The sequence below is a fragment of the Camelus dromedarius genome, chromosome 12 (assembly GCF_036321535.1).
Source record: "Camelus dromedarius isolate mCamDro1 chromosome 12, mCamDro1.pat, whole genome shotgun sequence".
Classification (NCBI taxonomy): domain Eukaryota; kingdom Metazoa; phylum Chordata; class Mammalia; order Artiodactyla; family Camelidae; genus Camelus; species Camelus dromedarius.
The window spans coordinates 24,299,511-24,326,857 of record NC_087447.1 but is presented as its reverse complement, the minus strand read 5'-3'; the positions used below and the strand labels follow the sequence as shown (position 1 = coordinate 24,326,857).

The 27,347-nt window shown below is 47.4% G+C and overlaps 1 protein-coding gene across 4 annotated transcripts; it reads right to left on the bottom strand.

The window, feature by feature from the left end:
- On the bottom strand, positions 1 to 27,347 carry LMO2 (LIM domain only 2). Of its 4 annotated transcripts, XM_064492460.1 has the most exons (5): positions 27,082 to 27,347; positions 20,464 to 20,562; positions 9,895 to 10,120; positions 5,625 to 5,840; positions 1 to 998 (listed from the first exon to the last, which is right to left on the bottom strand). In XM_064492460.1, exons 3-5 carry the CDS (start codon positions 9,933 to 9,935, stop codon positions 779 to 781), a joined length of 477 nt encoding a protein of 158 aa, XP_064348530.1. In that variant the 5' UTR covers positions 9,936 to 10,120; positions 20,464 to 20,562; positions 27,082 to 27,347; the 3' UTR covers positions 1 to 778. The 4 variants fall into 4 exon arrangements, with proteins under 4 accessions (XP_064348530.1, XP_031315676.1, XP_064348531.1 ...); XM_031459816.2 differs by lacking the exons at positions 20,464 to 20,562; positions 27,082 to 27,347 and adding an exon at positions 10,931 to 11,175; XM_064492461.1 differs by lacking the exons at positions 20,464 to 20,562; positions 27,082 to 27,347 and adding an exon at positions 10,376 to 10,513.

The window sequence follows — 27,347 nt, the reverse complement described above, 5'->3', positions numbered from 1 at the left end:
TTTTAGTCAGTCATTTTTATTGTCTGCAGAGTTTTTTCTAACTACACACAACAAATACTTTGATATAATCTAAGATAATAAAATAGTTGAACAACTTTTTTTTTTAGATTTACATTTATATAGAAACAATCTGTGGAACTCCTTACCTCAAAACTAAGGTGTCTAAAAACAGTGATTCATCAGCATTGCTTTAAATAATTGTTTGGTTAAAAGTTGCAGTTTTCATTCTCAACTGAAATATTGTCTCCATGCAGTGTCTCTTGGGTCCAAAGCTTAAGGCCTTGGGAAGGTGGCCAGGAAGGAAAGGATGGCCACTCTTCTCTCTGTCCTTCCCTTGTGCGGAGGACAGTGATTGGAACAGGGTTGTCATAAAAGCCAGGAAGAAAAGAAATCAATTGCACGTCTCTAGTTTTCAAGGGTCAAAGACATAATGAGTCTTGACGGAACAAGTCCCCATCTGTAGACGGGAAGTCCCACCATGATGGCCCAGTGCCTCCCAACACTCCTGTCCTTCACTAGTCATGTCAGTTATTACCAACAGGCTGTGGGCACTGTCCTTAAGTTCTCCCTAGAGGCCAGTCATTTTGTCACCTTTAGTTTTGTCCCTTGCATTCTGTCCCTTGGATGCTGTGTCTCACTTCTTGGTGCCCAATCAGGGTCTACACCCCCTAAGAAATGCCTCAACCCACCCTCAAATCCCCCAAAATGCCTAAGAGTGAAGACCCCACGGAGACAGTGACTTCAGTGAAATGCCTCCCCGGGGATGCTGGGCCCCAGCCTATATCATCCCGTTGATCTTAGTCCATTCGTAGATGTCCTGTTCACACACTATGTCGGAGTTGACGAGGAGGTATCTGTCGCCCACACAGAAATGCTTCTGACAGGCGGCACACTTGAAACACTCCAGGTGGTACACTTTGTCCTTCACCCGCATCGTCATCTCATAGGCACGGATCCGCTTGTCGCAGGAAGCGCAGAGACCGTCCTGGCCAAAAAGCCTGGAGGACAAAAAAGAGAGAAAAGCCAAGAAGATAGTGGCAGAGAACACTGGAAGGCAGGGCTTGAGGATGGATTTCCAAGATGGCGGGAAGCAAGGAAGAGCTGGGTCCAGACAGACGGCCGACTCGTGCGTAGTTGCTCTTAGAAGGAAGAGGGTCCTCTGGGATGAAACTGTATCTGTGGCATTTGTGTTTGGCATAACTCACATCCCTTTGCTGAGCTCTCTCCCTGCCTGCTGCAACCACATTCCATGCCTACAGGCTGCCCTGGCCCCGCCTCTGTGGAAAAGACTCTTGGCTGAAGTGACTTAAGAGGATTAGGCAAGTGTGGTGTGCCTCCTCCCAGAGGAACTTCTCATTTTAGAAGAGGAGGAGCAGGCGTAAACCCCTGGGGGCCCCTTTGAGAGGAAACTGACCAGGAACGCAATGAAATGGGCATCTCTCTGAGGCCCCCAAATTCTATCACATCAACAGCCACTAGTTCCACCCAGGGGGAGGGTTGGTTTTGAAACTCCTCCAAAGCTACAAAGGCCATCTCCACATGGTTGTTCACTGGGAGACAGAGGGAGTTCAACAGAAAACATGTGGTGTGGTTAATCATGCCGCAGAGATCTGGAGGACAAACAGCATCTCGCCACACAGAACAGAAGGACTGAATTCAAGATCCTCGCTGCCCAGATGGCATGAGGCTCTGGAGAAACTCCTCTTCTGACATTGAAATGTCAGAACTAAGTCTCAGTTGATTGGTCATTGATTTCAAGCAACATTCAATGTCAGAGTGAGAGATGCAACAGGGCAGAGCCTAGGGCGGTGGTTTCCGGAGTGTGGTCCTGGACCAGCTGTATTTGCATCACCTGAGAACTTGCTAGGAATGCACACTCATGCTGCCCTGATTGAGACACTCAGGGTGGTGCCCAGCTGTGTGTCTGTGTGTTCCTGAACACTTCCAGGTGATTCTGATGCAGGCTGAAGTTTGAGAATCAGCCCGCAAGAGTGGGATGGCACAAGCACTGGAATCAGAAGACTCGGATTCAGTCCAGGACTAGCCCTGAGTACCTGAGCAACCCTGGCGAGACATCTGATTGCTCTGGGCTAGTGCAATGGCAGTGATCAGAGCGTTCACCTCATTTGGCTGTTAGAAGGATCAACTGCAGCGTGTCAAAGCACCAGTGGCCAAGGGCAAAGCCAACGCTGGCTGTATTTTAACGCATCTCAGGGGTATTCCCAATGGTGGCAGTCTTGCTGCAGGAAGTCATTTTTGCACGTGCCTGATCACATGACATGTCAGCAGGTCCTTCCCACGTAAAACCTTTAGGGTAGTTTCAGGTGAATGCATGTTCTCCCAGGAAGTTCTTATTAACTTCAGAACAGCAAAGAAACAGCTGGTACACTCTGGGGGTTGTAGGGGAGGTAAGGACAGTTGACAAATTTTGAAACATGTGGGCAAAATGAATGGAATCAGGAAGACGTGGTGTGTGGGTAGAGAGCTCGTGGCTACAGCCTGGCCAGCTAATTTCCCTCGACATCCCACTTTTCATCTGAAGATCTCTGAGTGTTTTCAAGGCACCACCTGGGAGCAAACTCATTACTAGGGGAGAATATTTTATCCCGAGGCAGCAGATGGTGGAGCTGTAGGGAACTGCCACCTTGGAGGTCACGGAGTGGAAAGACAGTTCTGGTTTCCTGACTATTCAGTAAGTTGAGTTTGGGCCCGAGCGAGGATAAACGACTCAAACCAGTGTGTGTGGAATGAAGCCAACCGCCTGGGGGTGTGACCCTTATGGAAGGAGAGCGTTTATTAAAGGGAAGTCGGGGGTAAATTACAACACACATCAGGCAGCTAACGAAGGAGAGGATGGAGGACTAACATTGGGGAGACGAGTTCAGGTCCCAGCATCACCTCTAACTAGCCAGGTGCCCCGAAGCCAATGATGTCCCCTGCCCTGGCTTCTGTGTCTGCAGATGAAAAGCAAAAGAGCAGAAACAGAAAGGCCTCGGCAGCCCCTTCCAGCTCTGGTGTGATGAGACTTTCCTAATAGTGAAAATAGCCAGGACTTGACATCAAACTTGAGCATTCACCCCTGGTACCAAGAATTGGTGCCTTAGGCTGGATACCCCTGAAGTGGACCCTGCAGCCAGGATTTATTGAGGATGTGTAATCAGGGGAAACCGGTAAGGTGGCGAGGGAAGCCGGACAAAAGGGGTGGAAGGCAGGCAAATTTGCAATCTCTGGGCTGAGTCCCTCGGAGGGGAGATTCAGCCTGACTGCACAGGGACTCAGGAGTATGAGTCACGTCTCCAAGTGGCCCTGGCTCCAGGCAAGACTGCAGGACTTCAGTCTCCAGCAGTGCCAGTCATTACTGGGCCAGGTCCGCTGGGCATCTGGGGAGTGGAGTGGGCAAACTTTTGGTTATAACAGATGCAGGTGCTGGATGTTGAAAGTAAAACACTGGGAGGGAGCGGGAAGGGGGTGCTCCTCATAAAAATTGGTTAAAAAAAAAAAGGGTGGGGATCCAAGGGGATCTGGGCTGGGCACTGGCATTAACAGCTACTGCTTGGTTCCCAGTGAAACAATATAATAGCACAGGGTTTCTTTAGGTTCTGCATGGAGGTCTCATAATATCTGAGGCTAAGTGTCTGAAAAGGACTGTAATTGGAAATTACATTGGAAATCATCAGAAGTTCTCCTGGGACTGGGGAAGAGGTGAGGGGGGTGGCTGGGAGAAGGACTGAACCCCATCACAGGACCCGTTTAGTCCCTCCTCCAACTTGCCTTTTGCAAAGACACTGCCAGATATGTTAAGAATGCACGCAAACAAGTGCATGGCTAAAGGGCCATCCCTGCAGCAAGAAACGGTTTTTCTCCTCTGTCAAGAGGTGTCATGTCTTAAGCTTCCTCCTGCCCATTTTAATAACAATAACATAAATATGAAAGGATGGCTGGAACCGCCTGCACTAACACAGAGTTAATTAACATGTTGCCTAGGAATGTAGCAGGGAGAAGAATTATTTCGTGTCACCAAGACACAAGTTAATTAACATTGGGTTCTCCCAGACTATTTTTTCCCTCTCCTTTTTAAAAATGCAAAAGATTAACAAGCCCAGGCAGCGCGGGGTTTATTCCTGAATGTTACATAAAACCACAGAGATAGGGAGCAGCCTGGGCTCTTTTGACCTGACTCTATCTGTACTTCATTTAATAAGATTCAAATGATTTGACAGGCTGTAGTCAGGGGGTCCAATGGGAATCATTTACCCGTCTGCTTTCTGCACTGACTTGGCAAACTGGTAGGGAGCAAAATCTCTATTTATCCTGCTTCTATTTTCTTGCAACTTAATAAAAAATAGACCAAAATTAAAATCATGATCCTTGGAAACCTGACTTCTTTTCTCTGAACCACCAAATTTGCGAGGATTTTATCAGGGAATTTAGGAGGGGAAAAAAGGCTTATTCTGTCAGTCTCTGGGTAAACAGATAAGCTTCCTTCACCATGGAATTGCTTGCTTTCTTTTTTTTTTTTTTTAATGTAAAATGCTCTGAGGGCAGGTTTGGGAGGAAGAGCTGGCCTGGCAGCCAAGGGCACTGGAGTCTAAACAAGCTTCGCTGGGTTGGGTGGTCCTAATGTATCAGGGCTGCAAGCTCCATAGACCCGCTGCCCCAGGAAGATGGCGAAAAACTGACAGTTACACAGCTGAGCAGATTTGACAGCAGAGGGCACAGAGTTACCTTTGCAGCAGCTAATATAAAACTGGAAATGCTAGAACATTCGGGGCAAAGGGAAATTCACATAGCCAAGAGTGTGACCCAGAGCATCCCAGATGGCCTCAGTGCCCATCTCAGTGGGTGTTCTAGAGTTCCTATTTTGCCTTTCCATTCCTCCATCTCTTTGTTCATTAGATAGTTAAAGAGTGTAATGATGGATGTCACGAGGGTTACTTGCAAGAACAGCTAACACCTATTTGACACTCATGCACTAGGCCAGGCCCTTTACATGTATCAGTCACCCCATCTAATCCTCACCACCTTCGTGGAAGTAGGTATCACTATTATCCCCATTTTACAAATGAGAAAAATCGAGGCTAAGGAAGCTTAAATAACTTGCCCAAGGTTACAGAGCTAGAAAGCCATGGTCCTGGGGCCCAAACCTATAGCTGACTTCAGGGCCTGCCTGCTGTGCCTTGGCAAGAACATGCTTTCTATTTTAAAATTTCTCATCACATAATATTGGAACCTTACAAAAGCATATTTAGATCCTATGTGTATGTTTTGAAGCATGAAATGAGCTCCTAGGAACCCACCCTCAAACTCAGAAACTACAAAGCCCCCGTTCCTTTGGCTTTCCCTGTGCCTTCCTGCCTGACCCTCTCCCCCTGTCTGCCCCCCAGAGGGAACCGCTGTTCTGATTTTGTGTTTATCATTCCCTCGCCTTTAACATATCAGAATTTTACCCCATAGGGATGTATCCCCGAGACCATGCTTCTCGAAGAAGAAGAAAGGCCACCTGCTTCTCTGAGTGGGGCGGCTGAGACCCAGCCTCTGCCGGACCTCGCTCAGGTGGGCTGCGGCAGGAGCTGGGGGAGACAGGCCCTGCCCGGGGCTCCGGGGTGGGGGCCAGGGGTGGGTACCTGAGATAGTCTCTCCGGCAGAGCTTCCGGCCCAACTTGTAGTAGAGGCGCCGGCCCACCTCGCCCAGCCGGCACCCGCAGAGGTCACAGCTCAGGCAGTCCTCATGCCAGTACTGGTCGATGGCCTTCAGGAAGTAGCGGTCCCCGATGTTCTGCTGGCAGCCTCCGCATGTCAGCAGGGATGGGGGGATCTGCAGCACCTCATCCACTGGCTCCCTGGGAAGAAGGCCAAGCATTAGGGACAATGTCATCCCAGGGAGACGAGCGTGGGGGTCAGGGATCACCCTGGGCCCAACAGGGAACGTCACTCAATTGCCTGTTGGTGACATAAGGAGAAAGGAGAGGACATCCACCTAGGCCAGACTGCAGAGAGGCCCGGCCAGCCTTGGTAGGACCTTACATTCTAGGCCCCGTAAGAAGCAAGTGCAGGGCGCCAAGAGGCACTCAAGGCGACTGTAGCTGGTACCCCAGCCCCACACACAGTCCAGCTGCATTCTCAGCACCTCTGTCTCCCTCCTTCTTTATCCCATTCTCCCTCCTACTCTGTCTCCACACTTCCCTTTTTTCCTCCTCACATCCCCAGGACCCAAGGGCACCGCCCAACCCCAGAGGAGACATCTGGGACTAAAAAAGTTGCTTGCTGCAGGGATTACCTAGATGGCTAAAAATCTGCAAACTCCCTTTTGAATCTGTGTGCCATTCTGCCTCAAGGCCCACCAACTGCACGAAAGAAGAGGTGAGGAAGAAAGAAGAAAAGGGACCCCTAATTATTGTAGGCTGCTTTCCCTTTGCAAGATAAAAATTCCATCAGGATATAATAGGAATTCTCATTATTACTACTTTTTAACAGAAATTCTGCATCCCGTCCTTCTTACTGAATGAACCCTTGGAAAATCCCAGGTGTTAATTAAGGCCATTGTTAACCCTACAAAGGACATCAACTAGACCCTTCTGCACGTGAACATTTTTACAACAGCTAAACTGATTCAGATGAAGATGATTTAGGAAAGAAAATGAGGAGGGGGCAGTGATTGTTTCTGATAGAGTGGAAGATAGTTAAAAGGATTCAAATCTTTACTCAGGCAATTGTTAACAGTGAGCCTGAGATCTGTGTTCTTTCATTACGAAGTCACATAGCATCTCTAGTTCACTTTGCTTAATCGGAATCTGAATACTTTTGTTTCTCATTTTAAAAGAAATAACTTTATTTGCCAAAAGAAAATAAAGGGAGTGGAAGAAATGATTCTTGCGCCAAGTGGGACACAGGAAAAACCGAATACCTGTTGATCAATTAACAAGTACTCTTTCGAAACTTACTCAAACACAAATCTATTTTTCAAAAATCTATTACGTTTTGAAAAATGGACCTGCTTCCAACTGTGAAATTCCCAAAGAGAGCTTCCCCCTCAGTACCTGGAGGCTATCAATCTGCGTCTCCCATTTCCAGCTGACACTAACTTACCAAGTGACCTTGTGTCCTGATTGGCCTGTGACCACAACCATTTACACTTGGGATGGTGAGGCTCAGGGAATCACTGTTGATAACACACTGTGACAGCCCCAGGCGACTCTGTCTGTAAAGTGCACACCTCCCTGGGAGTATTTCAGAATACTGAAACTGAGCCAACACTTTGTAGAACATGTGTGCTTTGTGTGATGATCTCCTTTTAGAACAAGGAAATGTGAAATTCAAACAAGTTTTCTCCTAAAAATTCAAGTTTTTAAGAATTCACTGAAGCCTGACTTGCTTTGCTTTGTTTCCACGGGTTATACGTAAGGACTGCCGTTCTCCCTCCTGAAAAACAGCACACCCAACGTTTTCCTGTGTGTCAGCTCAGAATTGCGTCTCTTCCCTTTCCACAGCCCGTGGTCTGACTCTAAGGCTTTCAAAAACACTCGTGGAGCCTCAACACCGCTGAATGCCCTAATGCTGATCCTGCCAACCAACTGTGAAAGGAGAGAATTTGCACTTAGCTAGTGCAAAACTGCCTGGAATTAAAATGAACTGCTCTTGTTACTCAGGGAGGCGGCAGGGGCCACTGATTGCACAGTAGAGGAAATCACCGTGTTCATGAATTCTGGCTGCCTTTCTGTCTAACTATTCCACATGCATATACCTAGGCAAGCTACTCTGTGTAATTTGGAGATGCTGATCAGACTGACCCCAGTTGTACTGACCCAAGTAAACCCACAATAGAGCATCTGGTAGGATAGTGGTCCTCAGTAGAAATGTTAAGCGAAAGAGCTATTGTGATGGCCTGACATGAGATAGGAAAGGACAGGATAAGATATTGGCTCTATCTATCTTTCTATAATTAATGATAATATCACATTATCTTTGGTGGATATTCCAAGCCAATAACTGAGTAGGATTCACCCTCAAATGAATATTTTATATTCTCCTAGAGCCCATCTGAATATTACACCTGAATATACTTCAGCCTGGATTTCTGGGATAATTTCTCAACAATTTCCAAGAGAGATAGGGGAGGGGGGGATGTGCTGCAGTAATTTCTCAGCTAGCTGGTCCATCTCTTATGAAAGCCTGTCTTCAATGGGCAAATAGTAAAGCAAAGGATGGAGCAGACGAGCATCCTTCAGTAGTGTCTGCTGTGTTACGAGGTTAAGATGTTTCAATTTTCTTATCTCTGTGAAAAAGCACAAACTTTGAAAAGAGCAAACTTCCTCCAGGGAACTGAAACCTCCAGATTTATCTTCTAATAAAAAGATTAGTGACTAAGTTCTGCTGACTGAAAAGACATTAGGCACCTTTCAAAGGTAATTCATCCAATTCACTCTTTTATTATAGCACTATGGTCTTGCCTAGGCTCTAAAAACTCAGGGCTAAGTTGTAATTCTAGGTTTGTAAAAAAATAAAATAAAAGAGCAAACCACCCCCCTTTAAACCCAGTGTTTTTGTAGATATTTACTTTTAAAAAGGAATGTTATTTTTCTCCTGCGAATTTAAGGAAACTGGGCTTTTTGATAGACCCAACCTAGCTCCTTATAGAACTGGCTCTGAACCTTCAAGATTGAATAGTGATGTTTATATTCTCACTGGATCATGGTACTTCCTGTGTTTTATGAGAACATGCTGAGCTTTTATGCTGGTAACTGAGGGTAAAACCCAGGTATATAAACACCATAGGAGACTGAAATTGGGAGGAGGGGCTACTTCAATCAGGAAAGCACAATTCTTTCAAAGCAAGAAAAGAAAAGAAAACAAAACAAAATAAATGCCTCTTAAAAGCACAAATGGACAAATCATTAACCAGTTCCTTTGGTCTGTGTAACAAATCCCTTCAAAGGATTAGTTGGGGACTTCAAAGGAATAAAAATTCTCAAAACCAGACAGCTAATGAATCTTAAAAGGGCATTTGCACTGACAGCGAAAATGATATCTTAAACAACCCTTTCTCTCCAATGTTAACACTAAGGAACGGGTTGAAGGTATATGCTGGGAAGGGGATATTTCAAACCAGTAAGAGGCTCAGAAAACAAATGCAGTTCATTAGCGCTCTGGTTCCCTGACCCTAAACCCTTTGAGACTGTGATAAAAGTCGTGAAACTCTGCTCACCAGAAAAATTCACCTACACACAAAATGGTGCACTAACTTTCTAGGTTCAAAGATCCCCATCGGTGGACCCCGAGAGGCGAGGAGGGTACGTGTATCGAGATTAACTCCGTACTTAGCTACTCTAAAGCCTCTGGAGGCCTGCGTGAGCTCTGAGGTGAACGCTCGCACTCCCCTCTCGCGCCTGTCCCTGGCGCTGCAGGCAGCCGCCCCACCTGCGGTCCGGGAAGGGACCATCGGGGACTCGGGAGGCCTCCACTTGGAATGTCCCCCTTTCCAGGACCACGTGGACAAAGAAAAAGGGGGACCGGGAAGGAATGAGAGGGGAGAAGGGAGCAGAGTCGAGCCTCTAATGCTCTCGAGACTGCACCTGCGCGCCTCCGAGTTTCCCCTGTGCCTGCTCCTGTGTAAACTTTCTGGCCGGCGATGGCTTTGGGGAGCGTCCCAGGTTGCGGGAGGGGCCCGCAGAAGCGCTGGGCCGACCTCCTCTCCCTGCCGCCCGCCACCCAGCCCCACTCCCGGTGCTCCGGAGTCACCCGAGAGAACAGGGGAGCCCCGCGGAAGGCAGAGGGAGCCAAGGGCACGTTGCGGGCGCGCACCTTGAGCCTACTCGCCAGCTATCCGCACCACCCTGCTGCCCCCGGGCGCGAGGCCATGGATATCGTGGGTGGCGGAGGAAGGGGAGCCACACTTACTCAGACGGGTCCAGGCTCTTCCTCTCGATGGCCGAGGACATTGGGGAGGGAGGTGGCGTGCCAGGCGGCGGGGGCGCTCCCTTTGTGGCGCGGGGTTGGCTAGCTGCCGGGGCTCGGACCCCCTCGGGTGCTCGGGCGCCGCCGCCGCCGCTCCTGCGCCTCCTCTTGCTCCGGCGCTCTGGCGGCGAGCTCGCCACTCCGCGCTCAAGGACAGTCACCGCGCTCCCTTCAAACGCCAAAGAGAGAGAGCGAATCACCGGGCTGCCGGCGCGCCGCGGCCGAGGCGGGGACCGGGGCGCGCAGCCTGGCCCCGGGCGGCTGCAGCTGCTGCTGCTGCTCAGGACTTAACCTTCCATCCTGGTCCCACCGCCGCCACCGCCGCCGCTGCCGTCCGGTCCGGATCGGCTCGCGCGCTGTCGCTGGCTCCGCACCGCCCGCGAGGATCGTGCGCGCCCGCCCGGCCGCCCCGAGCCCCTCGCACCTTCGGCCCGGGTCGCGGCGCGCAGCTCGCCGCCGAGGGCAGGGAGGGGGTGGCAGCCTGGGGGCGGGGAGGGGACCGCGCCTCTCTCCCCGGGCTCCCTCCTCTCTCGGGAAGGTCTATTTTCGCTCAGCTTCCCTCTGTCTCTGGTTTCATTTCCTTTTTCCTGATCACGATTCAAATACAATAGAAGGAAATCACATTTAAAGAGACAGCTGCCTAGTCCTCCCCCTTTTTTTCTTCCTTTTTTTTTTTTTTAACGGGGCTCCTGGGATTAGCGGTACAAACAGCAGCAGCAGCAGCAGCAGCAGCAGCAGCAGCAGCAGCAGCAGCAGCAGCAGCAGAAGGAATGAGTTGGCTTCTTAAAGGGGCCAGCGTCGGGGATAGGGAGAGTCGCTCAGTGAACACCTCTCTTTGGAGAGGTGGCTGGGTTGCCTCTAAATCATTCTTTAGGGTTTCCCCTCTGTGGCGTTTCCCTTTTGGTAAATTAAGGTTGAAACTAAGCAGCGGGCCGCTCAAGGAAAAAAGAAGAGACAAAAATGTGAAATAAACACATACTGAGATGCACGCGTTCCGAGTGGCTTTCGCGCCTGTTCCGGGGTTCGAGATCCCAGGTCCGCGGACACCGTGCGCGCAGATGCCCGGGACTGCGCGGCTCTGCTGGCTGCGGGTTTGTGACTGCGTCTGGGCTCCAGAGAAGCGACAGGAGATGTGCGAGCAGGGACCGCACGGGCTGGGTACGCCTGAGCAGTGCCAGGGGCAGCTAATCCCGGGGGGAGGGTGGTTGGGAGGGACCACGCTGGTCTGATTCTCCACTCCATCTGCTGGCGGCAGAAATCCCTCCCTCAGCATCTTTCAAAAATCGGACTCCTGCGATTAAACTGGCCTCTGTAAGGTGACAATAGTACTCTGCAGAGAAAAAAGTGCCTCTCCAATGATGGAGAGCAATACTCGGGAGGTTCTTTTGCCCTGGGTCAGGGAAAGAGAGAGAAGCCACACTTGATTTTTGAGTTCAAGTTTCCCCTCCAACCCCAAGGGCAGATTCTGGGAAGTGAGAGAATGCAGAAGGAAAGAGGAGGAGGCTAATAGCCTGCCCTTTTGTAGAGCAAAACTTTAGGTCCCTTGGGCCTCATCAGAAGTTCCTTGAAAAATAATTGCATTCAGAAATGATTACTGAAGGCCTCCTTGTGCATGACATTAGTCACAAGTCTTGTAAAGAAGAAACTACCAAGTGCTTTCAGAATCCATAGATTTATATGAACAATCTGGATCATAGTCATGGACATTTTATTCCCATTTTAAAGATGGCACTGAAGGGCCTGCATGAATTCATGTGAAAGTTGGTGGTTGAAATCAGATGTGCATCCTTGTACACTTCATTTTCCTGGTTCAGAGCTGATCCTTACTAACTTTTCACAAGTATAACCAGAATTTACTATAGTCTGCATGCTATTGTCCTTTTCTTACCTCCATGTCCAAAGCTCGAGTCCCTAATGAGTATAATTAAAATCTCTCCTAATATCCTCCCCTCCTCTAAGTGTGTGTGTGTGTGCGCGCGTGTGTTTGTGTGTGTGTGTTTGTGTGGGTGTGTGTGGGTGTTTGTGTGTGTGTGTGTGTGTGTGTGTGTGTGTGTGTGTGTGTGTGTGTGAAAGGAAGCCTTATGAGCAGCTTTGGGTCCAACTCAAGGCCTTCAGTCTCTAAAAAGACCTTCTCCTGCTCAGACCCTTGTTTTTAATTTTAAAAGAGAAAACTAGAATTTTTAGGCCAGCCTAAATTATGTGATATATATGTACAACCTACTACTCTACAATCAGAAATGAAAATGCACTTATAGGTTGTGATCAGCAGTTTACTTAGAACCAGTCAATGTGTTGTTTAAATGCCAGGACTTGAGAATCAGACTCCCTGGGTTAGATGTAGGCTCTTACTTATCAGCTAGTGTGGCCTGTGTAGGAAATTTCCTTAATCTGCAGAGAGAGAATTGTGTAGTGCCTCTGGAGTCAGACTGCCTGCATTCTAACCCACCATTTCCCACCTGTGTGAACCTGGACAAACAGCAGGAATTTAAACTCCCAGTATCCTCATCTGTCAAAGAGGGGTGCCAGAACCTATTGCATTGGTTATTGTGAATATTAAATGAGTGAATGCATGCAGTGTGGCCCATGGACTTGTAATGTGCTGGGGGTAATAACAGAATGAGATTACATGCATGGAAAGCGTTGGTGTATATTAAGCGCTCATAAATGGTGGCTGCTATGTTATGGCAAAATATCATTGGAAGAGTTGAAAAAGAGTTTAAAATTAAATTTAAAGGTGAAATGGGGGTTAAAAATAAGAATTTCTGACCAAAATTTAAAAAAAAATCCCGTTTTTATAAAGCAAACAAAGGGGGTCCCTTCACCTCACCGCCTATTGCTCCTAAACAAAACGTATATGTATTTTCCACTTTAATGTTCACTATCTTGGTGACTAGATGATACATTTGCATCTGCTTGCTTTTATTAAATCTGATTAAGTTGCTACTTCCCTTGCTATATAATTTTGCATGGGGCTCAAGATAGCTGTTAAATTAAATATATCCTTGGGTTCTGGGAAGTAACCTCTGAATGGCTAACTTTTGGGCATGAGGTTTCCTTTTAATAATATGCTTCTGTTTTGACCAGAGTGTGTAAAGAAAGAACAATTACTATCGATGACTTTGGGTCAGTTTCTTATCTTTCACAACTCTTTGGGGAGAGCTTCCTTAGAGAAAGTGAATATTTGAAATGGTATCTTAAGATTTCAATTTCACACAAAGTGGTTGTAAGAAATAACTGCCTACCAGTGGGATTTCATTTCTATTCAACGGGCAATTAAATTGCTCAAATTTAAGTTTAACATTTAGAATCAAATCTCTAAATGTGTTTTTATTATGAATAATTTTAAAGCAATCATGACCTTATTGTATCCTTCCATAGCAACCTTATGCCTGATGCAGAAGAGGGACTCAGTAACTGCGAGGCAATTCGAACATGTAAAATGGTTCTTGAGAGCTGGGGGAATCTGTACTCGATCCTAAACCAGTGGGATTGCAGTTTAATTCCTTTTACCCTCCCCCGACTCCTTGCAAATCTTAAATACCTTAAAATTTAGAAAATTTCCAGTTTTCTCTCCTGAGTGTGAATGTCAGAGGAAGACTGAATCAGTTCGCATGACGAATCCGACCCTAGGTGGATTACTTTCTTCCTGTTGGCATTTTTCTATTCTTTTTGTGTATTACATCTACAATTGTTTTCTGGGGAAGAGCAGTTTCAAGTGACTAAGGCTCCATTTTTTGCTAAAATGGGCTTCTAATAGAAAGGAAAATGCAAATGTCATTGGGAACATGCCAAGAATGACAATTTACCTCTTTTCTTATTTCCCAACCATTAAAAGCCAAGTTGCATCGTATGCCTGTTAGTTGTGACATTCACATATGGAAACAAAAATAAAGATTTGTCTTAATATGGCTTCAGTTCCCATGCAGAATTCTTTAAACTACTCAGTTGTCTCAGGCATCTGGCTCCTAAACCATTTCAGAACATTTCAGGGCATGTTAATGGTTGTTTTCAGGATGTTGGACTTATTAGTGATAAATAAATCGGGTGTCCTATATAGTGAAAAGGCCCCAAAAAATCTAAAAAAGAGAAATCTATATCAACTGAGTTTAGGAGAATGAGCATAGGTGTCAGAAGACAGCTCAGCTATTTACTAGCTGTGTGATTTGGGGGAAGTTACCTAACTTCTCTGAATCTCAGTTTCTGTATCTGTCAAGTGGAGGTGATAGTAACGCTTGGCAGGGCCAGGACTAGGGTGAGGCCACTGGGATGCCTGCTCACGTCACAAGATTTTTAAGAGGATTCAATAAAATAACGTGTGTAAAAATGCTTCATACAGTGATGGTGCATAGTAAATGCTCAGAAACGATACCTGTTTTACCGCCCCATCTTCTAGAAGTCATCATCACTGTATAAGGAAGCAACGATCTTCCAGCTAGTCAGGACATCTGCCAAAGGAAGCTGAGACTGGGGTGCTGTAGAAAGAGCTGAAGTGAGCCTAAGAGACCAGCTGGCCTCAGGCTTGGGGAGCCTCCATTTTTTCAACCAGAAATGCAGGCTTGTGTCCATTTAGGACCTGAGTAGGCTGCTCCATTGCTTCCCTACCACATTGCCTGCTTCAGCCGCATCCCTGATTTTATCCTTCTTCCAACCACTTCTAAATCATCTTTTACAACTAAGACAAGAGGCAAAATCAAGTGCTAAAGTAACTGCCCCTAAATATCACAATTCCACAGCGAGGTCTTAGCAGACTGAAGCTCACAGCCTGTCCACGTGGAGGGAGCTTCAGAAATGTGATTTCCCAGCCTGCTCCCTGGAGCACGAGGGGTTCTGAAGTGCCTGCTCCAGCGGCAGCCGCCCAGCACTTACTGACCTCGGACATGTTGCGCTACCTCTCTGGAATTTAGCTTCTGCATCTGTAAAGTAGGCATATTCAGATTATCTCATGGAGCTGTTGTAAAGGTTCTGGGACATGAAGCAGATAAGGTGCTTGGAAAGGAGACTGGCACATAGTAAGCTTCTGTGGAAGATTTTGTTTATACACAGAGATTCCAGCTTTAAAATCTTTGAACACCCATTGGTGATCCAGACTCCCTTTGATGGACAAGGCAAATGAGACAGAGGGTCAACAGATCCTGCTTCTGCCTCTGCCATCATCAAATCCTCCCCTACTTTTTCTCTTGGGTAGTGGACCCTGAAATTATTTGCTGTTCCAAGTTCGAGGGGGAGTCAGAGCTGGGTGAGCTGACTCACTGAGCTGTCCTGGTACTCTTTGTTCACTCGATCCATTTTCTCCCTTTAGCTCCTCAGAGGCAGCTCCACGTGAGTGACACCCACATTGCCTGGGGCCCTGGAACAGAACATTTGAAATCCAAGCTCCTTTCTGTGGCCTAGAAAACCTTATACTATCTGACTATCTGACCCCTACTACTTTTCCATCACTCCCCTGCTCCCTACTGTCTCTGCTCAAACCTCACTGACCTTTTCTCTATCCTTAAGACAAACCAAGCTGACTTCTATCGGAGGGCTTTTTCACTTGCTCTTTCCTCTGCCTGAGATGCTCTTCCTCTAGCTCATTCTGTGGCTCCCACGTACTTCACTTAGGTTCAAATGTTTATCCTCATAAGAGCCTTTTAAAACCCCATGTCTCATCATTCTCCATCCCCTTATCCTGCTTTAGTTTTCTTCCTAGTATCATCATTACTTCCACTTTTTAAAAAATTATTTTACTTTCTATTGTTTTATTTTTGGTGGGGGGAGGTATTTAGGTTTATTTAATTTTGGAGGAGGTACTGGAGATTGAACCCAGGACCTTGTGTATGCTAAGCATGTGCTCTACCACTTGAGCTATACCCTCCCCACTTCCACTTTACTACATTTGTATTTGTAGTTTTTTGTGTGTTTTTTTCTTTGGCCTTTCTTTGCAGCTAGAATGTAAACTCCATGAGAATAGAAATTCTTTGATTTTTTTTCCCCTTTGTGTCTTCAGGACTTAGGATGTGCCTAGCACATGGCAAGCCTTCAATAACTGTTTATTGAATGAGTGAATGAATGAATGTACAAATGGCAGCCCTGCCCTCCTTGGCCAAAGCATGCCTGCACTATGCTCTCTCAGCAACAGCTGAGAAGGAACTTGAAGATCCCTTGTCTTCCTTGAGCATCACTCTGGGGAGAAGAAAAGGGCCCAGATACTGTTCAGATTCAGACTGAAGCGTTTGGTTTGGGAAAGCAATCAGGCTCCTTGCTGCTGGGAACACTCAGATACAGGTGGTGTCAGGAGGCCACAAGGTCCCTCTCTGAAGCTTGCTTCTCCACTGCAGGGCCCCCGTGTCCCCAAGGAGACGTGGCTACAGAGGACCGATGTGCAGAATGCAGTCAACTATATGGGTAAAGGCACAGGCTTTGGAGATAGACAGGCTTCTGTTTTAGTCCTGGCTCTTTTAGCTATGTGGTTTTAGGCAAATCATTTGACAGCTCTGAGCCTCAGTTCCATCACGTGTAAAATGGGGATAATTATATCTTCATCACCGGGCTGTAGGAATAAAATGAGATCATGCATGGCAAATGCTTAGCACAGTGCTCAATGAACGGCAGCTATTATTAGAATTAATTAAGCAAAGAGAACCTCAGAGGAGGATAGTCAACCAGGGCAGGCCTTTCTTGACTGCACAGAGCGTTCTGCCACAGGGCTCAGCCCAGGAAGGGTGGGATCAGCCTCCTTGCCTGAGGGACCCTTGTCTTATCTCATCTGCACTGGTTATTCCCCAAGGGAGAGGTGCATTCAGCAGACACCTGGCCCAGCTTCATGCTTGGGAAGGTGATATAGAGGGATGGTGTCAGGAACTTGTCCTGGCCCCTGGCTCCTTAGAGTCGGGGATTTCTGGTCTGAGATACTGCGCTCCTTCTGTTGGAGGAGGGGCCAGGCTGCTTCTGGGGAAGCTGAGTTTTCTGGCACTCATGTCTAGCCGAGGGCACTGAGCCTGGCAGGGGAAGGAGACTCTGACCTTCCTAATGATGCTTGACTTCCTAAGCTCCTAACCTCAGCGGAAAGGAGCCTTGTGATGATGCTCTTAGAAATACCTATTGCTGAGGGAGGTATCTTTCAGCAAAAAAACAGGGAAAGAGCTACTTGCTTCTTCTCGCCAGTTTTCTCTGCTTCTCTTCAGCTGCCCATCATGAATCTGCCAAACTGACCCATCTGGAATACTGTTTTCTTCACTGTCACCACCCTGCTCAAGAATTTGCATTGGCTCCCTATTGCCTCTGACCATGGGGAAGTAGCTTCACCTTTTAGGAGCTTGATGCTCTCATTTAATAGAGGAAAAATGTGAACTGAAAGGTTATAGCCACAGCTCTATGTATGATTCTGTCCTTCTAGCAGGTCAGGACCAAGATCCTCACACTTCCCTCGAAGGCGCCCTGTGATCCTGCCTGCACCATTGAATCAGCTTCGTATCCCAAACGCTTAGAGCCTGAAGCTTCCCACCAGCCAGACTGCTCCTCCTTGATTTCAGACCCCCTGCTCACGCCCGTTTCTGTGCACTGTCTTATTCTGTTCTTTCTTTCTGGAATGCCTGCTTTGTCTGTGCTTCAAAACTTTGGTGCTACAATAGTAGAATGGTTAAGAATAGAGATAAATAAACCTAGTTTCTCGTCTCCACTTCACAGCTTCCTATCTGGGTAATTAATCTTAGGCAAATCTCTGTGCTGCAGTGCTTGCAATGATAAAATAGAGGCAATGATAAATATAGGGTTAGGAGGTGTAACTGAGATAATGTACGCAGCAGGCAGAACACAGAGCCGGGCACGTAGTAAGTGCTCAGTAAATGGCAGCTGTTACTGCGGTTACTACGAAATCCATCCCAGTCCTCTCTGCCTCGCCAAATGTGTCCATCAACCTGGACCCAGCTCGCGTCACATCTTGGTGCTGAAGGTTTGTCTGTCCTCTGAACTCAACATATTCCCAAGTCCTCACAGCTCTTGGCTTGAGGACCTGGTTAGGGGCTCATTAGCCTCTGCCTTGCAGTGCAATGATTTTGTGTTTGCACCATCTTGTCACCTCATAAGTGACTTACGTTCTTAGAGAAGAGAGGCCATGATTTTCATTTTTACTAGCTCCCAGGGTACTGATGTAAATTTGGAGATACTCAATACTCAATAATTCCTTTTGAATTAAAGGCTTCAGATATCACATCCATGCTATCCATTTCCCACTTCCTAGATTCATGCTGACATTCATCAAGCCCTGAGAATCCTCCTGGAATCAGTATTGAGGATGGCCTGTGCATTGTCAGTCACAGACCTCTTAAAAACCTGGTAACTAAAAACTATAAAACTCTTAAAAGGAAACATAGCTGAAAAGCTATTGGATTTGGCAATCACCTCTTGAATATGACACTAAAAGCACAGACTGCAAAATTAAAAACAGATAAATTGGACTACAATCAAAATAAAAAACTTCTGTGCATCAAAGGACAGTATCAAAACAGTGAAAAGGCAACCTATGGAATGGGAGAAAATATTTGCAAATCATATATCTGATAAGAGGCTAATTTTCAGAATGTATCAAGAACTCTGATAATTCAGCAGCAAAAACCCCAAACAACCCAATTTAAAATTGGACAAAAGAACTTAAAGAGACATTTCTCTAAAGGAGATACACATACAGCCAATCAGCACATGGAAAGATGTTCGACATCACTAATCATTAGAGAAATGCAAAACAAAACCACAGTAAAGTACCACTGTGCACCCATTAGGGGGGCTATTATCCAAAAAACAAAAAATAACGTGTTGGTGAAGATGTGGAGAAACTGGAACTTTTATGCTCTGCTGGTGGGAATATAAAATGGTGCAGCTACCCTGGAACACAGCATGCAGGTTCAGTAAAAAAAAATAAAAAATAGGATTACTATATGATTCACCAATTTCACTTGTGGGTGTATACCCAGTAAATAAATATCTGTATGATGGAATATTATTCTGCTTTGAAAAAGGAAAGAACTTCTGACATGTGCCTCAGCATGGGTGAGACTTGAGGACATTATGCTAAATGAAACAAACCCATCACAAAAGGACAAAGACTGTATGATTCCACTCATGTGAGGCACCTGGAGTAGTCAAAGTCATGGGGACAGAAAGCAGAGTGGTGGTTGCCAGGGGCTGGGGGAGGGGAGAGTTACTGTTCAGTGAGGACAATATTTCAGTTTAGGAAGAATTCAAGTTCTGGAGATGGATGGCGGTGATAGTTGCACAATCATGTGAATGTGCTTAATGCCACTGAACTACATATGTGGGAGTGGTTAAATGGTAAATTTTATGCAATGTGCATTTTACCACACACACACCTATGCACAAAACCTGGTAAGAGTTAGACTTTCCCTAGGTGCACACCTGTCCAACAAGCAGAATTTTACCTGTCACTTCAGGGAGCTCACAACCTTCTCAGGTTCATCCACGGACCCATGTAACAACCCCAGTGTTACGGTGAAGCTGTCTGGAGGGCTCTGAGACATTCCTCAGGGTCCCCAGTGACCATCCCGGCCCACTCAGGCCTCCGTCAGCAGTGCCGGCCCCTGACTTCCAGAGGACCTGTTTTGCAGGAGCCCACTAGGCCCCAAGGACACGGGGAAAGGGTGCAGTCTGTTATTATGGACAGTCACATCCATAAAGGGGCTCAGTGCTCTCACAGATGCCTATCTGCCCTGTCCTCTGAGAAGCTGAGTATAGCAGGCACAAGTTTCATTTTGGGTGGTGCAGGCAGGAGTTGGAAGGGGGTCTCATGTAACTAGAGCATCTTTAATGCCCCTTTCAGGCCGCAGCCCCTTTCCAAAGGCCCCGCAGTGCCCATGGGCCAGCTCAGCTCCTCTCACACCTTCAGGCTACAGCGCTTCCCATCTCCTTGTAGAAGGCCGCCTTGGGTCACATCTTGCAAAGGAAGAGCTATTAAAAATGATTCCATTTGTATTTCCTGCGTGGCCCTCCATCTGGAAATATCTTTTATCTGGCAACTTTCGCAAAGCGAACTGAATCTTAAAGGAGGTCCTGGCAGGTTTATGCTGGCCTCTCTATCACTCCAATAAGTCATTTCCATCCTAATCTTCACCAGGGTCGAGTAATCGTGACTTGGTACCAGAAACAGACTGGCATGGCATGGTAGCACATCTTTTGGACCCTGAAGCATCTTTTTAACCTTGAAAACACCCACTCTGAGGGTAAGAGCAAAATCTAGAAGATTATTATATACACTTTCTCAGCTCAAGTGTTACTTCTTCAGGGAAGCCCCCTGGTCCCTCATGACTAGATTAGGACCCACAATTATATGATCTCCCTCCCAGTTTGGATCCCAATTTGTAATTGTTTTGTGGTTGTTAAATATCGTTCGCCACCCACCCCTGCCCCCGCAAAGACTGCCAGCTCCTTCTGCTTGGAATTGAATCCAAGAGCCTAGCCCAGCACGGAATAAGTACTCAATAATTATTTACTGAAGGAATGAATGAATAAAACTCATCTTACCTGTCTCTCCACCAGTTACTTCAAGCCCAGGTTGAAAAATATCTTCTTTCAAGAACTGTTGTTATTGAAAGAAAATGAGAGGAGCTCTCTGGTAGGTAGCTACAAGAATGGAGAGAGAGAAGGGGAAAAAAAAAGTTCCTTATCTTCAGTTAGAGAAATGTTTCCCCAGGTCCCTGATAAACTAGGGACAAACACCCCCAGGGCCCTCCGCGAGCCTGAGTGTCCGTGATAGAGCGGCTGGGTGGGGCAGGCCGAGCTTTGGCATCAGGGCAAAGGGATGGATTCTAACGGTTTCTTCACTGGTTGAAAAGGCTGCTTCCTGCCCAACATTTTTTTTTTTCTTCGTTATGTACCAGCTCAGCTTCTAGCGTGAAGGTGCGGCCCCCTTCTCCAAGTGAGTGGAGGCCAGTGTATCGGGAACTGTTCCGCCCCTGCTGCCCTGGCCTTTCAGTTGGATGGGCCGGCTGGTCTGAGAAGGAGAGTGTCCTGTTTGTGCCTCACACTTTGCAAATCTCACATCCCTTTAGGTCTCAGAAATCTCCTCACCTCTGCCCACTGAATTAGAAAGGGCCAGGAGCCAGGTTCCCGTTTGACAGGGGAGGAAATTAGGCCAAAGCCCTTCCAAATCTTAAACCTTCCTAAACTAGACAGCCACGGACCCTTATATTCACTGGACTCCGGCATTCTTGCTTACAAAAAGGTCTTTTGAGAATTCATTTTTCAAGAGGAAGAGTTTCACTAGGCAAAAATCAACTCAGAGGTTATATTAATTCCCTATGAAGTGTTTGTTGGGTCTATCTTTTGAGTAATTCAAACAGAAGATTATAGTTAGGACTATATGGGCCGATTGATGCAAGTTAATAGCTGCATTTATTAAGCATGTACTATGTGCCAGAAATTTTATATGTTTTATCTTATTTAATCCTAATATAACCTTCTGAGATGAGTAGTAGCATTATTCCAATTTTCCAGATAAGGAAACTGAGGATCACAGAAGTTCAACAACCTGCTCAGCGTCACACAGCTGTGTAAGTGTAGGAAATGGGGTCTGAACCCAGGTCTTCTGACCAGGTAACCTCACTCTTACTCACCATGTCAGTGTTTTCCAAATTTCCTATATTTGCTTGTTAACAACAAGTATTCTGAGACCCACCAAAACTACCAGATCAAAATCTCTGGGGACCTCAGAAAGTCCCAGGACACCCACTCTAAAGTAGCCTCCTCCCCAGGCACTAACACACCACTCTTTCATTTTCATCACTGTACTGATCACTATTGGCTATTTTCTTGTTAATGAATTTGCACACTGTCTTTCTTCCCAACTTAGTGACAAGTTCTATTAAGTACAGGGACAAGACGCCCAAAATTTTGTCCCCAGAATACTAAATGGGAGTATGTACTGAATACATATTTATTGAATACACTGGTAGACATTGTCCAAAGCAGTGTGTTAAGAAGGATTCTGAGTCTGGACCCAGGTTCAGGGGGAGAAGAATTATTAGTGAGTACGAGTGTGTCCCAAGGCTGTGGGGTGGGGAAATGGTGGCACACATGCCATATATTTGCCATTCTAGGGAAAGACACTCAACCCCAAGAAAAGTAAGTGCAAGGTGACACAACAAGGCAGCAGGAGAGCCAGGTGTAATGTAGTCCCTTCCTTCAAGGACCTTCATCTCTTACTTGGGAAGTCAAAATAAACACATATGTAATGGAGAACAAATACATGACCAACAGTGCAGTGCTGGCCAAAGATGCAACTAGACTGGGTTAAGAAGATGGGGTGGAATAGGCATGGAAGGCTTTCTGAAGGAAGTAGAAATTGAGCTGTCCTTGATGAGTAAATACCTGGGTATTTCCTTTGTGTCAGACTGGTACTATGAGCTTTACCTACAGTGGGCACAACACCCTAATGAAGTAAGTACTGTAATCATCACTTTATGGATGAGAAACTGAGTCACAGAAAGGCTAAGGAACTTGCTCCAGGTTGCAGAGCTGAGGAGTGAGTACGGATTAACAGACCTGGGGGCCTAGACCAGTCGCATTGGTATTGGTGGTTTTGTGGGCCTTTTTCACGAGCCTTGGGTCATCCGGCATGGAGTGAATAGGAAGTGGCTTGCTCATGGGGGCCAAGTATACCCAACATTGTGTGAGGTCCAGCCACTGGGGTGTAACCTTGGCCATGTGTACATACAGACTAGCCTGGGGTTAGCCTTAAGCAGTAGGTTTGCTTTAGGAGGTCCAAAAGGGAAGTTTTATCCACAGTGGTAATGGGGTTTATTGAGCCCAATGGGGAGCATGGGGAGGAGAGAGTTATAAATTTGGAGGTCTGTCTGGCGTTCACCTGTTTCAGGTATGTGGTACACACTGAGTGGAGGATCCCTTGAAGGGAAAATGCCTGTGTTCTGGCAGAGGACACCTTGGTAGATGATATGGGTACCTGGGTAGTCATCCTCCGAGATGCAGTGGTTGTTTGGGCTGCAGTCTTCACCTGCAACGCGGGCTCCTGGGGCCAGCACAACTCCTGAGGCAGGTCATGGAGGCATAGGTTGACATCCAGAAGGCTGCCACAGGACGCACAAGGCAGAAGGAGTGCTCGAGGGCACGTGTGGCAGCCAATTGGGCTTCACAACTATGGTAAAGGTAGCCTTCAGAGTGTAGGACCACATTCCTTTTTGTTTTTCCTGATGGCTGCTCAGGATGATATAATACGCTTGGCTTAGGGTGCTGTGGAAGAAGAGTGGTAAACACCAAAGAGATAGGGATGATGCCGCGGGGGCCATATTGCCCAGGTGCCCTGGTATTGAGAGGGAAGACTGTGTCCCAGCCACATCAGGCATAGCCAGCTTGTGATAACCTCAAGGTTCGACAATAACATTTTCAGGTTTTTTGGCTCCACAGTAGTATTCAGGGTTGCCCACTTACAGTGCTGGGGGCATCTGTATCCCACAGCTGTGGGGGCCAGGATCTCTTGCTTTTCTCCAAGAGCCACATGGTGGTAGGTGTCAGTCCAGGGGCCTTCCCTGTGAGAAGGGCCTGAAATTAGCCAGCCTTTAAATGCATCATAAATTCCATTGTGGGGGACATTTTAGGGGATGGTGGTGCCTATTCTCCAGGCTGGTAGAAACATAGTATCAAGGATTTTATTATTCCGTGTGTGGCCAGCAGGTCCCCGTTTATGATCTGCCCTTGGTCTGGGCACTAGTCCTTTGTGGATTAAGCACAGATTGGAAAAGGATAGAAGGATGGAGGATTGGGGGAGCTCGCGACAGGCAGTCAGATGTGGGCATCCATGACTGAAGCCTGGATCTCCTGTTAGAACCAGTAAAGGTGAAATGAGGGCATTTTGCGATGGGTGAGGGGCCTATAGGGGCAGGTATCAAGGGAGATAAATAAGAGCAGTAAAACGAAACTGATTTGGGAAACTGTGTGCCATTTTGTCACTTTAAGAGAAGACCCATTATTGTGGAGTCCATGGTAGCATGGTGGAGAGGCGAGCCAGTAATAGACAGGTGTACATGTCCTGGCTATTAAATGGCTGGAGCATACAGGTGGCCCAGGGAATCTGGGGGAAGAGATTTGTCATTGGGAGTGTGGTTAGTGTCCTCAGTCATTCTGCTGGGAGTGACATAGTGTACCTGACTCCCTCTCCTAGTATTTAGTATTTCTGGGAGAGCAGCAGAATATGGGTGGGAGAGGTAAATGTAGCATCATACTAAAGATGGTCTTGAATGTCAGCTTCCAAGAATGTGAACTTAATGAGCCATTAGTCCTTTTCAGACTTTGGAGCAGGGAAAGGATGTGACCGGATTGCATTAGGGCTGAATTGACGTGGGAGAGGCAGGAGGTGGGGCTCCCATCCGAGGAGCTTCAACATCAGTGAAAGGCTGGGGAAGGAGGTGTGGGGCAGAGGGAATGACTGGGTGGGCAAGGGCAGGAGGGACCCTGCACGACTGGCCAAGACTTGTCTGCAAGAGACAGGCAGCTCCAGAACCGTCTGTGGCAGCCCCCTGGCTTGAGCGCCTACTCCATGCCAGATCCGTTCAAGTGTTAATATACAATCTCACTGGTTCCTCCCAGTAAGCCTGTGGGGTATGAATGACTGGCCTGCTTCTGTCCCATCTGTACAGGACACTCTCCATGTAGCTGCTGGAGGGATCCTCTTATAAGATCCTCCATCAGATCGTCCCACTTCTCTGCTGGGAGCCCCTCAAAGCTTTCCTTCTTGCCCAGAGTAAAAGCCGAAGTCCTAGAAGGCCCTACGTGTCTGGCCGCAACCAGCCACATACCCTCTTCTCCAAATTCTCCCTTTCTCTGCTTCGGCCACACAGACCCCCTTGTCATTCTTTAGACTCTAGCTTTAAGGCCTTTGCTCTTTCCCTCAACCTGGAATCGTATTCTCCAGATGCAGGTTCTCCTTACTAGAAAGGCCTTCCTTCATCACCTGAATAAGACACTGACAGCCCTGACCGGCCCACTTCCTTTCTCCGCAGCACCCGTCCCCGCCCAACATGCTGTCTGTTTACGGGCTTACTTGTTTAGTGTCTCTCTCTCCCTCCCTCATTTGCAGATGCTGTTCGGGCAAGAGCAATGTTGTTTTATTCACATCTATGTATCCCCCAAGGCCTAGAACGGTTCCTGCCGTGTATCAGGCGCCCAACAAGCACTTACCTGAAAGGATGAATAGAGTGTATGATTATCCTCATTTAATGCAAGGTGAAACTGATGCTCAGGAGGGGTAAGCAACCTGTCCAGGCAGGACAGCCAAGAGCTGCCACAGCCAGGATTCGAGCCCAGAAAGGCCTGACTACGAAGACTCCTCTTTCCATTAGGGAACAGCACTCCCGAGGAGTTTAGGCCTTGTAACCAAGAAAAGGGTCTTTAATAAACAGAAATGGGAACGTCTATGGAAGAAGAGGGTTAGGTGGTGGTAGCGGAGGGATGATATATCTGCTTTGGGGTCTGCTCTCCTTTGAGACCAGGTGGACGTAAGAGTCCACAGGTAGCCATTTGAGCTTTCCTTGTGCACTTGGTGCAGTGATGGACACTAAGGATTTAAAAGCAAACAAGACACAGCCCACACCTAGAGGAGCTCACCATCTAGGGGTGGCGTGTCTTGTGAGCTGGTGGGGTAGACGCAAATCCTGGCCCCCGCCCAGAGCAGGAGACGGGTGTGCAGCCAGGCTCCCTCGGCCAAGCCCCGGCTGAGCAGCAGCACCTCAGGGTCCTGTTCAACTGTTCAACAGGTAACATTAGAGATACAGAAATGAGTCAGACAAGGGCCCATCCTCAGGAGCGCACAGAACTGAGAGGAGGCAAATCCTTTGCTCTTATTCATTCATTCACCAGCCAGAAAATGAGTGACTTCCACGCACCAACCAATCCTAGACTGTGGGTATAAAACGACGAACTAAGTAGGCACTCTCCCTACAGCTGAGAACTTACATAGTGGTAAGTAATAATACGTGCTATTATTATTACTATTATTAACAAGAACAATGGTGACTGACAAGTGCTAAGTGCCAGCCACTGTCAAAGCCCTTCCATGATTTATTTCATTTATTCCTCCAATGACCCCATGGATACCTCAATATTACAGATGAGGAAACTGAGGCTGCCATCTACCCAAAGACTATGATTTTCTAGGGGCACAAAGGAGAGGATAACTAATTTTACTGATAAAGTCAGGAAAGGCTTTACAGAATGTTGCATTTTTCAGGCGGTACCTGAGGAAGTAGGGATTTTCTCTAAGCAGAAACATTGGGACAAGAATCTGGAACAATGAAAGCATAATACCTGCTTCAAAGGGTAGCTGGGAGAAGTCAACAAGGTAAGGGTGAGGAGAGTATAGCTTAGTGGTAGAGCGCATGCTCAGCATACATGAGGTAATGGGTTCAATCCCCAGCACCTCCACTAAAAAATAAAAAACCTCAACAAGTTGAGATGAGTAAAACGCCAGCCCAGTGCCTGGCAAGAAGTAGATCTTCTCAAATGTTTGCTCCCCTTCCCCGGTCCCCCGGGGCATAGGACCACATGACCACTGTCCCGCTACACCTTGGTTTGTAGAAGATGGACAAGTCGTAACCTCTGGGGAGGCCACTCCATGATGATCCCTGCCCCCGATTCAGAATTCAGATGTGTTTGTAAATGCTAGCCAGGCAGCGGCCCCTCCTTTTCATTGTGTAAAGTCGTTGTGCAAACATACACACACACATGCACACACTTACGCACACACGTACGGTTGCTGGGGAGTTCGTGGTAAACACCAGCCTCTCTTTTGGATCAAAATAACAGTGGGCTCCCTTTGTGGCTGGCATAGAGGAACACATTAGATGGGTAAATGAGCAGTTCCCGACAACCACGAGCCTCGCCCTACATGGAGAGTGCCTGACATCGCGGGGCCCCTCCAAGTCGTGGGCCATGAATAGGCAGTCTTTCTCCCCTGGAGAGAGAAGCCACAGTGCCCAGAACACCGGGGAAGCTCGAAGGCTGGTCCCCTCTTCAGAACGGTTTTATTTTAAAAGACAAATGTAATGATCACTTCTTCTGGCTCCTTGAAGAAGAAGAAAAAAGTTCCCTGGCAACGGTCCATTCATCGGAGAGTTAATCAAGCCTACTCACCAGCAGATGATGTAATCCTGGTGGTTTCCCCAATCAGGTCTAGGCTGCCTGCCCCCCTGACGCCTCCTCAGCTAATTGCCCTGCTTCGCACCTGTTCCTTCTCAGGGGTGGGTGGGGGACGCCTGGCACCCTAGCGCCTGGTGCCTGTGCCACCTCCTCTCTCTGCCAGGACACCTGCAGGCCCTTGTAGACGGCCAAGCCCATCGCATGGCCTGGGGTGGAGGGGGTGTTTCCTTCTCACTCCTGCTCGAGGCTGGTTGCTGTCC